This window comes from Somniosus microcephalus, unplaced genomic scaffold (genome assembly GCF_052327205.1).
Source record: "Somniosus microcephalus isolate GS21.2 unplaced genomic scaffold, FLI_Smic_1.0 unresolved_chr2, whole genome shotgun sequence".
NCBI lineage: Eukaryota > Metazoa > Chordata > Chondrichthyes > Squaliformes > Somniosidae > Somniosus > Somniosus microcephalus.
The window spans coordinates 10,659,749-10,676,637 of NW_028225180.1; the positions used below are offsets into that span (position 1 = coordinate 10,659,749).

At 52.5% G+C, this 16,889-nt stretch overlaps 2 protein-coding genes across 2 annotated transcripts in view; one reads left to right on the forward strand and one right to left on the reverse strand.

Annotated features, from left to right (window-relative positions):
- LOC147092098 (AMP deaminase 3-like) overlaps positions 1-16,889 on the reverse strand; it is a 997,179-nt gene that overhangs the window by 85,546 nt on the left and 894,744 nt on the right. The gene's annotated exons all lie outside the window — the stretch shown is intronic.
- Positions 1,185-16,889, forward strand: part of LOC147092100 (transmembrane protein 132D-like) — a 29,804-nt gene continuing 14,099 nt past the window's right edge. The window contains exons 1-5 of the mRNA XM_085975841.1: positions 1,185-2,204; positions 2,774-3,144; positions 3,775-3,921; positions 9,968-10,160; positions 10,931-11,074. Coding sequence (XP_085831967.1) covers positions 1,659-2,204; positions 2,774-3,144; positions 3,775-3,921; positions 9,968-10,160; positions 10,931-11,074 — 1,401 coding nt within the window. The 5' untranslated portion in view covers positions 1,185-1,658. The remainder of the gene's footprint in view (positions 2,205-2,773; positions 3,145-3,774; positions 3,922-9,967; positions 10,161-10,930; positions 11,075-16,889) is intronic.

The following is a 16,889-nucleotide window of genomic DNA, read 5'->3' on the forward strand; positions in this document are numbered from 1 at the left end:
GTGAAGGTTGTACACGGGCTGTGGGAGGAGATGGAATGGGAGTGAAGTTTGTACACGGGCTGTGGAAGGAGATGGAATGGGTGTGAATGTTGTTCACGGGCTGTGGAAGGAGATGGAATGGGAGTGAAGGTTGTACATGGGCTGTGGGAGGAGATGGAATGGGAATGAAGGTTGTACACGGGCTGTGGGAGGAGATGGAATGGGAGTGAAGGTTGTACACGGGCTGTGGGAGGAGATGGAATGGGAGTGAAGGTTGTACACAAATCAAATCAACTTTTATTGTCATTGTTAGTGCACAAGTGCAGTACAACGAAATGTAGGCTTGTGGCTCCCGAAAGTGTACATTTAGATTAAGACATTTAAACATTCAACATACATTTGGCTTGTAATACATTAACATAAACATAACCATAATAAAGTGCATTGACAGATGTGCAGGCTTTCGAGTTTATTTGTGGAGTTCAGTAGGATGACAGCCCTGGGAAAGAAACTGTTCCTAAATCTGGTCGTACAGGTGCGAATGCATCTGTAGCGTCTCCCAGATGGCAGGAGGGCGAACAGACTGTGGCTGGGGTGGGTAGGGTCTTTGATGATGGACCGTGACCTCCGTAAACAACGTTTCTGGTATATGTGCTCTATGGTCGGTAGCCGGGTGCCGGTAATGCGTTGGGCAGTTTTGACTACCCGCTGCAGGGCTTTCCGGTCATAGTAGCTACAGCTGCCATACCATACTGTGATACAGTTTGTCAGGATGCTCTCTATTGTGCAGCGGTAAAAGTTAGAGGGGATCAGGGGTGACAGGTTCCATCCCTTCAGCCTCCTTAGGAAATATAGGCGCTGCTGGGCCGTGGGCTGTGGGAGGAGATTCAATGGGAGTGAAGTTTGTACATGGGATGTGGGAGGAGATTCAATGGGATCGAATGTTGTACACGGGCTGTGGGCGGAGATTCAATGGGAGTGAAGGTTGTACACGGGCTGTGGGAGGAGATTCAATGGGAGTGAAGGTTGTACACGGGCTGTGGGCGGAGATTCAATGGGATCGAATGTTGTACACGAGCTGTGGGAGGAGATTCAATGGGAGTGAAGGTTGTACACGGGCTGTGGGCGGAGATTCAATGGGAGTGAAGGTTGTACACGGGCTGTGGGCGGAGATTCAATGGGAGTGAAGGTTGTACACGGGCTGTGGGCGGAGATTCAATGGGAGTGAAGGTTGTACACGGGCTGTGGGAGGAGATTCAATGGGATCGAATGTTGTACACGGGCTGTGGGCGGAGATTCAATGGGATCGAATGTTGTACACGGGCTGTGGGCGGAGATTCAATGGGAGTGAAGGTTGTACACGGGCTGTGGGCGGAGATTCAATGGGAGTGAAGGTTGTACACGGGCTGTGGGAGGAGATTCAATGGGATCGAATGTTGTACACGGGCTGTGGGCGGAGATTCAATGGGATCGAATGTTGTACACGGGCTGTGGGAGGAGATTCAATGGGAGTGAAGGTTGTACACGGGCTGTGGGAGGAGATTCAATGGGATCGAATGTTGTACACGGGCTGTGGGAGGAGATTCAATGGGAGTGAAGGTTGTACACGGGCTGTGGGAGGAGATTCAATGGGTGTGAATGTTGTTCACGGGCTGTGGGAGGAGATTCAATGGGTGTGAATGTTGTTCACGGGCTCTGGAGATTCAATGGTTCTGATACAATTTCTTCCCCTTTCAGCACTGCAGCATGCTGGGAATGCGGCCTACCCGGAGAACCCGCCAACGTCCTCCATCCCGCTCTACCTCCCCGTCGACTACGAGATCCTAGACGCCCAGGACTACTACTTCTTGAAGCAAGTGGACGAGGCACTGACCTGGAACTCCAGCCTGAGGACCAGCTCCCAACCCTTCCTGGTCTACAGGGCCAAGTCCCTGCCCGTGGTCAAGGCCTCCCACGGCCCCTTCTCCGTCCGGCAGGTGCTGCCCGGCCTGCTCCCTGACCCCTCGCGGGGCGGCGCGGAGGCCCAGGCCTACCCCAACCTGAGCTGGAGGATCCGGGCCTACGTGGTGGAAGGGATGGTCCACGCCAGCTGGCCGAGGGCCCAGGTCTTGTTCCACGTGTCTGGCCGCCAGTGGGGGTCACTCGAGGACCAGGAGAGCCTGCCCTGCGTGAGGCTGCACGCTTTTCGGGAGACGCAGGAGGCCAGAGGTGACTGCCGGTTAAAGGTCAGTCAGAGTGGCCCACTTTCATTGTTGGGGGTGGAGCGAAGGGGGGAAGTGAACGGGACATCCCGGCTGTGGGTCAAACATTGACCTTTCACCCCCCCGTGACCTGCGGTCAAATCCAACCCCAGAGCAAGGGGATGGTTGTACTTGTCCTGGGGGTGTTTGATGGGACAGTATAAAGGGAGCTTTACTCTGTATCTAACCTGTGCTGTACCTGTCCTGGGAGTGTTTGATGGGACAGTGTAAAGGGAGGTTTACTCTGTATCTAACCCGTGCTGTACCTGCTCTGGGAGTGTTTGATGGGACAGTGTAGAGGGAGCTTTACTCTGTGTCTAACCCGTGCTGTACCTGCCCTGGGAGTGTTTGATGGGACAGTGTAGAGGGAGCTTTACCTTGTATCTAACCCGTGCTGTACCTGCCCTGGGAGTGTTTGATGGGACAGTGTAGAGGGAGCTTTACCTTGTATCTAACCCATGCTGTACCTGCCCTGGGAGTGTTTGATGGGACAGTGTAGAGGGAGCATTACTCTGTGTCTAACCTGTTCAGATGTGTTTTCTCTCTCTCTCTAGGGCCCGCTGGGAATCTGCGTTGCGAGTCTCGAGCTCCCTGGCGGTTGGTTTCCACCCTCGGGGCGCCCTGGCAGAGGCAGGAGGCGGGCGGATCCCGGGAGCCAGCGGGAGGCCAGGGCCGAGCTCTACTTCAGTGCCCGAGCCCCCGCTGAGTGCGGAGGGGTGGCGGGGGGTGAGTCGTGGTCCGGGGGCCGGGAGGAGCTGCAGCACGTGGGCAGGGTGGTCCTCCTGGGGGTGCCGGCCGCGCGGGAGACCCGGATCGACCCCAACGTGCTGCTCCGGCTGCCCGACCGGAGCCTGCGGCCCGGGGAGACGGTGGGCATCACCGTGGCAATCGCCCGGAACTTCTCGCTGGAGGAGGTTGTAATCAGGTAAAAGCCGCGCGCAGTGGGAGCTTGGGATGGCGGTGGTTGCTATGGCGAGGGTCGGGGTGGAGAATGTTGGGATGGTGGTGGTTGCTATGGTGAGGGTCGGGGTGGAGAATGTTGGGATGGTGGTGGTTGCTATGGTGAGGGTCGGGGTGGAGAATGTTGGGATGGTGGTGGTTGCTATGACGAGGGTTGGGGTGGAGAATGTTGGGATGGCGGTGGTTGCTATGGTGAGGGTCGGGGTGGAGAGTGTTGGGATGGTGGTGGTTGCTATGGCGAGGGTTGGGGTGGAGAATGTTGGGATGGCGGTGGTTGCTATGGCGATGGTCGGGGTTGAGAATGTTGGGATGGTGGTGGTTGCTATGGCGAGGGTCGGGGTGGAGAATTTTGGGATGGCGGTGGTTGCTATGGCGAGGGTCGGGGTGGAGAATGTTGGGATGGCGGTGGTTGCTATGGCGAGGGTCGGGGTGGAGAATGTTGGGATGGTAGAGGTTGCTATGGCGAGGGTCGGGGTGGAGAATCTTGGGATGGCGGGAGCCGGGATGGTGTGGGTTGCGATGGCGGAGTGTTGCTATGGCGGAGGTTGCTATGGTAGAGGATCGTTTTATCTTCCTCCCTCTCCGTGACCCCCAGGGCCAAGCTGAAGAAGGGCTTGAGGATCTTGTCCATTCACCCCAGCGTCCCGGAGCTGTGGCAGGTCGAGCTGAGCCGCTCCTACGGGTCCAAGCACCAGATCGCCACAGTCACCTGCACCAGGAGCGGCGCCTCGGCGGACTGGAGGTGAGAGGTCAGGGGTCGAAGACGTCAACTTGGAGATAGGGCCCTGCACCATCCGCCCTCCGAACTGCGTGGCGGGCTGAGTGTCAGGGTCCCGGGTGATTGTAGCTACCGAGCCGGCTTAATATGGATCGGTGACGGTCAGGGCGGGTTTCTATGACTACTGACCCCTGGTAGATCCCGTTGGGGGTCACAAACAGTGCTACACTGTCGGAGTGGCTGTACTGAGGGAGCGCCGCACTGTCGGAGGGGCAGTACTGAGAGAGCTCTGCACTGTCGGAGGGGCAGTACTGAGGGAGCGCTGCACTGTCGGAGGTACAGTCCTGAGGGAGCTCTGCACTGTCGGAGGGGCAGTACTGAGGGAGTGCTGCACTGTCGGAGGGGCAGTACTGAGGGAGCTCTGCACTGTCGGAGGGACAGTACTGAGGGAGCTCTGCACTGTCGGAGGGGCAGTACTGAGGGAGCGCTGCACTGTCGGAGGGGGCAGTACTGAGGGAGCTCTGCACTGTCGGAGGGACAGTACTGAGGGAGCTCTGCACTGTCGGAGGGACAGTACTGAGGGAGCGCCGCACTGTCGGAGGGACAGTACTGAGGGAGCGCCGCACTGTCGGAGGGACAGTACTGAGGGAGCGCCGCACTGTCGGAGGGACAGTACTGAGGGAGCGCCGCACTGTCGGAGGGGCAGTACTGAGGGAGCGCTGCACTGTTCGGAGAGGCAGTACTGAGGGAGCGCTGCACTGTCGGAGGGGCAGTACTGAGGGAGCGCTGCACTGTCGGAGGGGCAGTACTGAGGGAGCGCCGCACTGTCGGAGGGGCAGTACTGAGGGAGCGCCGCGCTGTCGGAGAGGCAGTACTGAGGGAGCGCTGCACTGTCGGAGGGGCAGTACTGAGGGAGCGCCACACTGTCGGAGTGGCTGTACTGAGGGAGCGCCGCACTGTCGGAGGGGCAGTACTGAGGGAGCTCTGCACTGTCGGAGGGACAGTACTGAGGGAGCGCTGCACTGTCGGAGGGGCAGTACTGAGAGAGCGCTGCACTGTCGGAGGGGCAGTACTGAGGGAGCGCTGCACTGTCGGAGGGGCAGTACTGAGGGAGCTCTGCACTGTCGGAGGGGCAGTACTGAGGGAGCGCTGCACTGTCGGAGGGGCAGTACTGAGGGAGCGCTGCACTGTCGGAGGTTCCGACTTTCGGATCAGACGTTAAACTGAGGGCCCTTCTGCCCTCTTGGGTGCACGTAAAAGATCCCACGGCCACTATTGAAGGAAGATCAGGGGGAGTTCTCCCCCTGTCTGTCTGACTCCTGGGGCTCAATTATAACTCAGCCGTCAGGCGGGCTTTGAGGCGTGCGGGGGGTTAAAATTGCAAAACCTGGGGTTCGGGACCCCCCCCACCCCCAGGCCTGGTTCCCGACACCTAGCCATTTTAACCCAGGCGTGTCTGATGGTCCTGAATCAGTCCCGCCTGCAACAGACGGGGCTGGTCTTTAGGGCCCTTAAACAGCACTCATTGGCCTTTATAATCCCATTTTAACAGGCGCTTGCCTGTTTAACCCTTTTCCCACGTAAACCACGCCTGGTGGGGATCACGCCTGTGAAACCTGGCATGAGCACGATTGGCTTGCTGACTATCAGCTGCAGGTCAACCATTAAAGAGGAGATTTGATCAGTCATCATTTGCAGGTGGCAGGACTTTGTTGTTTCAGGCCCGGGGCAACTTTTACCAGGCTTAACCACACCTGTGGAAGGTTGGAGCCTCACACACTTCTCCAGTGTGACCTCCTGTGTGACCCCTCTCACCATCCTCACTCAGCGCTTCCTCAACTGAGGCACCTACCAGAAGCATGGGAGGCCTTTTTTTCCTTCCCTTCTTGGCATTAGAGGACCTCCAGCCCCATTCGCGAAATGACACACGCCACAGCTGCAGAAGTTGCCATCAGAATTTTTATGCAAAACCAACAACTGATGGCATTTTTACAGAATACACAACATTTCACCCAAGTGACTACCCTTGTGACTATTTGTGCTTTATTTTCATCTTACGCGTGCTCCTACGTAGTGGTTCCCCTGTGGCTTCAGCAGATGTGGAGGCCCCTTGCTCACTTTCCTGCTGCTCCTGTCTCGACACCTTTGGCGGGCGTCCTCTGGGGTGGCGAGCCTGTGAGGGCTCGTCAGCAGCCTGCTGCTCCTGTGGCTGTGCAGGAGTTGAGACGTATATCTCAGTTGGGTGTGGACTCCAGCGGGGCTCTGACCGAGGGCTCTGCAGTGGCATGGAAGTGTGAGCGCTTGGAGAGGAGCCCCCACTTCCTTGAGGTCTGCCACCAACCTCCCTCTCATGAGTCAGGTCCCCCTCAGTGCCTGCACGTGGCTTGAGAGCACCTTGCTGCACATCAGGGGGCCATGGGGACCCGTATCTGCAATGGCAGTCCTACTCAGAAGGACTTCCATGAAGGTCTGGTTTCTCTGTTCAATAGATGCCCATCGCTCCTCAAGAGAAGTCATTCTATTCTGAACACTCACCATGTTTTCCATACCCTGGCGACTAACCTCCTCCTCTGCCGTAGCCCTCCTCTCCTCTACCGTAGCCATCCTTACCACGGAGGCAGCAATCATTTCCATGTAGGTAGCCATCCTTTCCGTGTTGATGCGTTCATGCGCCAAAGACTCCACAAAGGCTCTGCTCGTGTTCGCTAAGGACTCCTCCATTCGCTCCACACTCGCAGTGACCCTGGAGACAAAACCTGCCAGAGACTCCTGCATCTGTGCATGGAGTTCCATCACCTCTGATCTTACGGATGGACCCAAAGGCAGAGGGTTGACATGCAGCTGAGCCGAGCTGGCAGAGTCCTGCGCCCTCCGGCGAGGACTCTCCACTGCTGTTCCTGTCTCCACAATCTGCTGATGCTCACTTGTGAGCTGTGATACACCAGGTGACAACTCTACTCTATGTCCCGAAGATCCCACCGAGGTGTGAGTGTCTGCGCTGGTGCTGGGTGCGCTTATTTCTGCTGACGCTGCGCCCTCAGAGGTTGCAGATTCCTCTGAGGAGTCTGGCTGCTCAGGCTCTTCCTCCTGCACACTGGGGACGGGGGCTCTCGATGGTCCTGTGGGGGAGTCAAGGAAAACGTTAGAGATGTGATGCCAAGGTTACATGCACATTGCATTTTGCAGATGATCATAAGTCCATATGATGTAGCTTCAAAATCATTATCAGCGACTCATGCAATGCCAATGAGAGAGATGGAAAACTATTCTGTCACCAGCTTGCGGGGATGCACCTGTCTGTCCTTCCCCAACTTCCGCATCTATGTCAGCCCCGACAATCTCCAGGACGCCTTCCTCCCAGGGGGTGAGCTGGGCTACTGAGGGCGGCCATCCTCCTGTCCTGGCTCGCTCTCTCCTGTTGTGAGCTCCCTTTTCCTGCAATGAGGGAGACAAGTGGAGGTGGAGTGAGAATGAAGGAGTGAGTGTAGAGGTTGCATAGCATAGATACTTAGAAGGAGACAAAGATGGAGTGAGGTTGCAAGACCAAGGGGCCCTCCCTGTGTGTTGTCAGTTGTGTTCAAAGCATCAGAGTGAGAGGGAGTGTGAGGGCTGCATGGGGGAATAGTTCTGTAAATGTGAGCATAGAGAGAGAGGGAATGGGTAAGGGTGCATGGATGTGAGTGTCTAGTGGGATGTGGAGGGAGAGATTGCTAAAGCTGAGTGCTGGTGAGGAAAGGCAATGGGGATCAGATTGAGGGTGATGGAAACATCATACAGTACTTACTTTTCCAGTGTGATGAAGGTCATGGAATCTTTTCCTGCACTGCATCCAGGTGCACCATGTGAGCCCCAAGGAGTTAACTTCCCCAGCCACCTGTAGCCACACAGCCTTGGTTTGACTGGGAGGCCTCTTCCTCCCTGAAGAAGGGAACAGGACCTCCCTGTGGGCCCTAGCACCATCCAGTAATGCCTGGAGTGAAGCCTCATCAAATTTTGGGGCAGCTCTTGCCCTCCCGCTGGCCATTGCTCCTGCAGGCTCCTGTGCCATCTCAATGGTGAAGTTTGGAAGCCTGCAGAGGAAGCAAGGCTTGCTGTGGACCTTAAAAGCAGCAGCAATGATGACATCATATTCTGCGACTTTCTGACTGGAAATACTCAATTGCCAAGGCTTCCCACACGTTGGATATCAATTGGCCAATTGAGTGAAAATTGCATCAATCTCACAGACCCATTTAGATTCGTGTGGGAAACACCAAATTCGGGGAACCCGACAATTCCCCGCACCTCAGTTAAAATTGACCCCTTGCTGTCTGTATGTCTCTTTCTCTCTCTATCTTTCTCTCTGCCTCTCTGCCTCTCACTGTTTGGCTCATTCTCTCCCTCTCTCTCTCTCTCTTTCACTCTCTGCCGCTCACTCTCTGCCTTGTTCTCTCTGGTTGTAATCTACCAAATTCCCTGGTATCTGGAGAGGTCCCAGCGGATTGGAAAACCACAAATGTAACGCCCCTATTTAAGAAAGGAGGGAGACAGAAAGCAGGGAACTATAGACTAGTTAGCTGAACATCTGTCATTGGGGAAAATGCTGGAGTCCATCATTAAGGAAGCGATAGCAGGACATTTAGAAAATCATAATATAGTCAAGCAGAGTCAGCATGGTTTTCTGAAAGGGAAATCATGTTTGACAAATTGAGGATGTAACGAGCAGGGTGCATAAAAGGGGAACCAGTAGATGTCGTGTATTTGGATTTCGAGAAGGCATTCGATAAGGTGCCACGTAAAAGGTTACTACACAAGATAAGAGCTCACGGAGTTGGGGTAATATATTAGCATGGATAGAGAATTGGTTAACGGACAGAAAACGGAGTCGGGATAAATGGGTCATTTTCAGGTTGGCAAACTGTAACTAGTGGGGTGCCGTAGGGATCAGTGCTGGGGCCTCAACTATTTACAATCGATATTAATGACTTGGATGAAGGGACTGAGTGTAATGTAGCCAAATTTGCTGATGATACAAAGATAGGTGGGAAAGCAAATTGTGTGGAGGACGTAAAGAATCTCCAAGGGGATATAGATAGGCTAAGTGAGTGGGCAAAAATCTGGCAGATGGAGCTTAATGTGGGAAAATGTGAGGTTATCCACTTTGGTAGGAAAAATAAAAAAGGCAATTATTATTTAAATGGAGAGATTACAAAATGCTGAGGTACAGAGGGATCTGGGGGTCCTTGTACATGAATCACAAAAAGTTAGCATGCAAGTACAGCAAGTAATTAGGAAGGCAAATGGAATGTTGGCCTTTATTGGAAGGGGGTTGGAGTATAAAAGTAGGGAAGTCCTGCTCCAACTGTACAGGGTGTTGGTGAGACCACACCTGGAGTACTGCGTACAGTTTTGGTCTCCTTATTTAAGGAAGGATATACTTACATTGGAGGCAGTTCAGAGACGATTCACGAGGTTGATTCCTGAGATGAGGGGGGTTGACTTTTGAAGAAATGTTGAGCAGGTTGGGCCTATACTCATTGGAGTTTAGAAGAATGAGAGGTGATCTTATTGAAACATAAGATACTGAGGGGGATTGACAGGGTAGATGCAGAGAGGATGTTTCCCCTCGTGGGGGTATCCAGAGCAAGGGGGCATAATTTCAGAATAAAGGGGTACCCTTTTAAATCGGAAATGAGGAGGAATTTCTTCTCGGAGGGTCGTGAATCTTTGGAATTCTCTTCCCCAGAGAGCTGTGGAGGCTGGGTCATTGAATATATTTAAGGTGGAGATAGACAGATTTTTGAACGATAAGGGAGTCGAGGGTTATGGGGAGCGGGCAGGGAAGTGGAGTTGAGGCCAAGATCAGATCAGCCATGATCTTATTGAATGACGGAGCAGGCTCGAGGGGCCAAGTGGCCGACACCTGCTCCGAATTCTTATGTTATTATGCCTCTCACTCTCTGTCTCTGTCTCTCTCTCACCCTTATTCTATCTCCCTCTCGCCTCTCACGCTCTCTCTCTCTCTCTCTCCATGTCCCTCAGTCTAATGCCTCTTCTTCCTGTCCCTCTAACCTCCCTCTCCTTCCGACAGCCCCGGTGAGGATTTCCTGGAGATTGCGAGGCTGGAACTGGAGACCGAGGAGTTTGGTGGTGAGGTGGTGATGCGGCGCATTGCGTGGCAGCTGGAGTACGGGGGCAGGAGCTCGGCGCCCGACCGCGACAGGATCGTCTCCGAGCTGATGGTCACCCAGCGAGACGTCCGGGGCCTTGTCCCCCTCGCCATGGTAACAGGAGGCCGGGATTGGGGACATGCTTCTACATGCGCTTGATCCTTTCCCCTGGGGAGTATTGCGGCAGACTTCCAGCCCTACAACCCTCCCTATCCCTGTAACCTCCTCCAGCCCTACAACCCTCCCTATCTCTGTAACCTCCTCCAGTCCCTACAACCCTCCCTATCCCTGTAACCTCCTCCAGCCCTACAACCCTCCCTATCCCTGTAACCTCCTCCAGTCCCTACAACCCTCCCTATCTCTGTAACCTCCTCCAGCCCTACAACCCTCCCTATCCCTGTAACCTCCTCCAGCCCTACAACCCTCCCTATCTCTGTAACCTCCTCCAGCCCTACAACCCTCCCTATCTCTGTAACCTCCTCCAGCCCCTACAACCCTCCCTATCTCTGTAACATCCTCCAGCCCTACAACCCTCCCTATCTCTGTAACATCCTCCAGCCCTACAACCCTCCCTATCTCTGTAACATCCTCCAGCCCTACAACCCTCCCTATCTCTGTAACCTCCTGCAGCCCTACAACCCTCCCTATCTCTGTAACCTCCTCCAACCCCTACAACCCTCCCTATCTCTGTAACCTCCTACAACCCTCCCTATCTCTGTAACCTCCTCCAACCCCTACAACCCTCCCTATCTCTGTAACCTCCTTGCGCTGACCTTTGCACCTTAACCTTTCTTGCCCTGACCTTTGCTCCCTAACTTTTCTCATCCTGACCTTTGGAACTTAACCTTTCTCGGCGTGACTGTTGCCCCTTGACCTCCCGACAGGAGCAGGAGGTCCTGAACACGGCCGTCCTGACTGGTCGCTTGGCGATGGTGCCCATTAAGGCGGTGACGGTGGAGGGGAGCGGCTCGGTGACGGACGTGTCGGAGTTCGTGGAATGCAGCTCCGAGGATGAAAATATCGTCAAGGTGAGGGCAGCCGGTTTTCTTTTGGCGCTCCAGTCCTTTCCCTCGGTTTTGGTTCGGTCTCTGGGGTGGCGGGGTCAGTGCACGCGCGCGGCTCACGACTCTTGGCCCTGAGCCCAGCCGCCCTTTCCTCAGATGTCCCGCCCTGTGTTGCCCTCGGCGAACCTCTCGCCCCAAACTCGGGGAGTGCGCGCAACCTCTGTGCCCCGTTCGATCCCCGACCCCGCATCCTCTCCATCCCAAAGACCGCCTACTTCCATCTCCGTAACATGGCCACAAACTCCGTTCCCTGGCCACCGTTGCCATCCCTGGCAACTGTCTGAAGCCGAGCCCGACCGTTCGCAACCTTGGTGTTGTGTTTGACCCCGAGATCAGCTTCCGACCCCATATCTGCTCCATCACCTACTTCCACCTCCGTAACATCACCCTTAACGTCTCTGCCCCTGCCTGGGCTCATCTGCTGCTGAAACCCTCATCCCGTGCCTCTGTTACCTCCAGACTCCAACGCTCCCCTGGCCGGCCTCCCACCTTGCACCCTCCGTAAACTTGTGCTCATCCAAAACTCTGCCTCCCGTGTCCTAACTCGCACCGAGTCCTGTCCATCCACCCGCCGCCCCTCTCATGCTCGCTGACCTACATTAGTTCCCCGGTCCGCCAATGCCTCGATTTTAAAATTCTCATCCTTGTTTTCAGATCCTTCCATGGCCTCGCCCCCTCCTCCTTATCTCTGTAACCTCCTCCAGCCCCTACAACCCACCCTATCTCTGTAACCTCCTCCAGCCCCTACAACCCTCCCTATCTCTGTAACCTCCTCCAGCCCCTACAAACCTCCCTATCTCTGTAACCTCCTCCAGCCCCTACAACCCTCCCTATCTCTGTAACCTCCTCCAGCCCTACAACCCTCCCTATCTCTGTAACCTCCTCCAGCCCTACAACCCTCCCTATCTCTGTAACCTCCTCCAGCCTCTACAACCCTCCCTATCTCTGTAACCTCCTCCAGCCCTACAACCCTCCCTATCTCTGTAACCTCCTCCAGCCCCTACAAACCTCCCTATCTCTGTAACCTCCTCCAGCCCTACAACCCTCCCTATCTCTGTAACCTCCTCCAGCCCCTACAACCTGTTAAGTCTGTGGGTTGTATTATAAATAATCACAGACTCCACTGTTAACAAAATAAAACACGTCTTTACTATTCAGAGGCTCGGGCGATTCTGCCCTAGTTAACGTATCACAACCCTTATATACTGGTGTGGTCACTATCGGTATTACAGTATACATGAGCCAATAGATAGTGCCACCCTAAAGTAGTGCTCTTAAAGGCGAACGGTTACATTCTATAGTTCCCTTAAAGGTAAACGGTTACATACACAACACTCCTCCCTTCCTAGCTTATTACTTACAGAATCCCGTTAAACATACAATCTTCAACTTTATATAAACAGTTTGCAGATATACTCTCGATGGAGTCAACGTCATATAACAATTTACAGATATACTCTCAATGGAGTCAACATCATATAACAGTTTACAAACATACTCTCAGTGGAATCAGTTTACAGGTTCAGTCTCTGTGGGAACAGTTCATAAATTCAGTCTCTGGTATTAATTCGTTCCAGACAGCATCCTCCATAGCCTTTTTTTTTTTTTTTTTTAACAGCTTGTACTTTCGTCCTGTTGAACCAGCAGTGCGGACTTATACAACCCACTGGCTGTCTTGATAATGTCCCTGGATTTTTTTTACAAATTTAGCACCTTTCGTAGTGTTCGGACTGAGGTAGTAGAAGTAATAATATTTTAAACAGTTATTATTTTCTGCTTCTTTTTCTTTTCTGCCTTTTTGAAACTCTCCGAGCTCTTTTCCCGGCTGCCATCTGTAGCGCCACCAACTCTCTATGTTCCTTAGACCTTAAGTGCTTCCTCAGGATTTCAGCACTTTGGGAGTTCCCATCACAATTTGGGCAGACCACATCCTCATAACATTCGGTGTCACTCAACAGGTCAAAACCCTTCTTCAAGCAATCATATTCATCCTGCTCTTCCTCGGATGTCTGCCCTTCCTTCCCTCCTGGCCTCATTTGTGCGTTCAATCCTTTCCCTTCCTTCAGGGATTTCGTTATCAGGCTATTTAATCCTTCTACTGAAGTGGCTGTTTCCCCATTCTCCTGTTCCCCTGGACGTAATTCAGCGTACTCCTCCATTTCATCCATCATTTTCTCCAATGCTTTCATCTTCTCTTCCTCTTGTACTTTGGCTTCCAGTGCTTGGAGAAGTTGCGCCTCGATGCTCTCTAGCTCATGTTCAGGGCCCATTCCCAGTTGAAACTGTTCTTCAAGTCGGTCAACCTCGGTAATTGCCGCCTCATATTTGTCTTGGGCTTCCTTCCATATTTTTATGAGTTCTGCCATGTCTTTCACCTCTACATCCTCATCTATGTATGGAACTTCTACCGATGAGTCTGTCTTGGCCCTGAGCTCCTCAAGAATTTCCTGCAGCCTTTGGACTTCTTGCTCATGTTCAACCTTTAGTTGCTCATATACTTCCAACGAAACTAGCTTTTCGGAGGTTGCTGAGTTAACCCCCTCCAGAATTGTAGTCTGGGCCTGTTCATACTGTTTTTTCAACTTCTCGCACTCTGCTTGTAAGGAGTCGTAGAGAAGAACTGGAATAAAATCCTGGCTTCCTGAAGATTCCTCTTCATTTGTTTCTTTCGCAATTTCCTGTTGGAGTTCAGCCAAGGCTGCTATGCTATCTGCCTCTCGAAGTCTCACTGCCATCAACTCTTCTTTATTCTTGCAGTCCATCTCAGCCATTTCCCGTTTACTTTCATTTAACTGAGTGAGTAGTCCCTTATTTTGGGCTGAGAGATATTGCACCTTCTCATGTAGACCCTTGCACTCCTTCTCTGCTTGACATAGCTGATTACCGCTGATTTGGTTCTGCGTTTCAAGTTCCAACATCCTTTGCTTAGCTTCTTTCAGTTTCGCCCCTATAAGCTCCTCTTGCAACATGGCCACATTATTCTCATCAGGTAAAGAAGCGTTTCTCTTTTCCATGTCCAAGATTTGTTTCTGCATCTCCTTAAGAGCACCCTGTGATTCAACTTCTCTTAACTTTGCCTGCACTAGCTCCGTCTCTAATTGCAGAACAAAATCCTCAGTGCAGCGTGATTTGCCCTTCTGCTGTATCTCTAGATCATGCAAATATTCTAACCCCTGAACATCATCAGGGAGATGTGATCGGTAATTGGTCACGATGGCTCTATGGTCGCTCTCTGCTTGAGCCAGTAGGTTCTGTTGTCTTTCCAGACTCTCCCATTCGGTGTCATAGAACTTTTTCATTGTTTTCATCTCTTGTACGAGGCGGTAACTTAATTGTTCTAATTGTTGTTGTACTTTGAAATAGCGTTGAGTTCGAGCCCGGTGTTCCTCCGTAATGCATATGTCTGTAGCTTGAACAGACTCAGAATTCTCTGTCTTTATGCACGCCATCGATTTTCCAACCTTAGTCTGTGAGTTAATGTTAACCTTGTTTTTCATACATAAGCTGGACTTATCGTCTTCCGGCTCAGAGTCTGAGCTGCTTGTCTGCACCGAGTCCTCACTCGTCATTGCTTGTCGGTAGTGCCATTCCATGTCTATTTTCTTGATCCACTCCCGTCCTAGAAGTGGTGGTCCTCCCTCAGGTAGTACGTACAAATTCATTCTTGGGTGTACTTTACCCCTATCTCTCACCTTGACTCTTATTTTCCCCATGGGGTATACGCGATGCCCCGTGTATGTCTGTAATACGAACTTGGTATTTCTTAAGGGTATGTGAGAGAATAGTCGGTGGTAGTCCTTTTGGTTGATGACTGATACAGCTGATCCCGTGTCCAGCTCCATTCGTACTTGGACTCCAGCTATTTTTAGTGTGACCCAGATCGTCTGTAGATCAGTTACTTTACCCACATTGTGGATTCTCAGACTATCCAACTCCTGGCTGTTTGGGTCTGAGTCTGAATTTTGTTCGTCTGAACTCTTTTCAGCCACCTGATGCACCTTGTTGTACTTTTCTTGTGGTGGTGGCTTCCTTTGTTTGTTGGTCTTTTTGGACCTGCATACCTTCGCGATGTGACCCAGTTTGCCACATTTCCTGCACTCTTGATTCTTAAACCAGCACTGATTCTGGTCGTGCGTTGTCTTTCCACAACGGTAGCATTTGGAAATGCTTGCAGTCATTTGGTCCACCCCGAGTGCCGCCGCCTTTAGCTGCATTTCCGCCGTCCCTTTTACTGCGGCTTCGTGCGATGAAGCTATGAGGACAGCCCTGTCCAGTGTGAGGTCGTTTTCCTCCAGGAGTCGCTTCTGCGTTCCTTCTTTGGCCAAGCCGCATACGAACTTGTCCCGCAGCGCCTCTGTCAAATTCCCTCCAAGCTGGCAGTATTTCGCTAGCTTACGCAGTTCGACTAAGTATTCCGCATTGCTTTCATCTTGCCTCTGGGTTCTGGCGTAAAATTTAAATCGTTCCGCCAGTATCAACGGTGTGGGGTTCAAGTGATCCTTCAGCACTGCTACGATCTCTTCGAAGGTCTGGTCCACTGGTTTAACTGGTGCTATTAGATGTTTCAAAAGCCCGTATGTTTTTGCTCCCATCGAATTTAACAAAGTTATTGCCTTGTCGTCATCCTCAATGTCGTTGGCTACGCAATATATTTCTATGCGTTCCACATACGTGGCCCAGTCTTCTATTTCAGCATTAAAGTCATTAATATTTCCTCGCTTAGGCATCTTCTTCTCTTTTCGAGTACAGTACAAGTATTACTTTACTTATTATTAATTTTCTTCTCTCTTCTTGAGAACACCACAAGTATTGCTGTACTTATACTTATTTTCCCTCTCTTCTTGAGAACACACCAGCCTTTCTGAAAAATCTTATTACTTTCCTGAAATTCTTAATAATTTCCAAGATGGCGGTTTCCCGCTTCTTCCTTCTTCTTCAGCGGTTTCCCCGCGAAAAATGGCGGCTTTCCCGCGCTTCTCGCTCTCCCCGCCCACTTCGATGGCGGTTTTCCCGCGCTTCTCGGCGCTCTCCACCCACTTCAATGGCGGTTATCACCCGTTCCCCGACGCTGACTTTCAGCCCGAGTGCGGGCCTTATCAGCGGATGCGATCGATGGCCCGGCTGCGCCTCGCACTTGAAAGCGGCCCCCGGCCTCTGGCTCACCCGCTCGCGCGTTTCACCGCGGCTCTTATCAGGGATTGCGATCGCCCTGTCTTTGCAGCCAACGCTGCGGCTTACCCACGAGGTTATGGAGGCTTCAGGGTCCTAATGCCTGTCGCTTCCAGCCTGTCGGTTCCAGACTGGTGAGGATTGAAACCTCTCTTCAACGTCCTGTCTTCGGACGAAGCCGCCGTGGAACAACTGCCGCAGGGTTCGAATCCTGACTCGTCGCCAATGTTAAGTCTGTGGGTTGTATTATAAATAATCACAGACTCCACTGTTAACAAAATAAAACACGTCTTTACTATTCAGAGGCTCGGGCGATTCTGCCCTAGTTAACGTATCACAACCCTTATATACTGGTGTGGTCACTATCGGTATTACAGTATACATGAGCCAATAGATAGTGCCACCCTAAAGTAGTGCTCTTAAAGGCGAACGGTTACATTCTATAGATCCCTTAAAGGTAAACGGTTACATACACAACACAACCCTCCCTATCTCTGTAACCTCCTCCAGCCCCACAACCCTCCCTAAACCTCTCGTCCTCGCTCCGCTCCTTTAAGATGGTCCTTAAGAACATAAGATAAGAGATAGGAGCAGGAGTGGGCCATTCGGC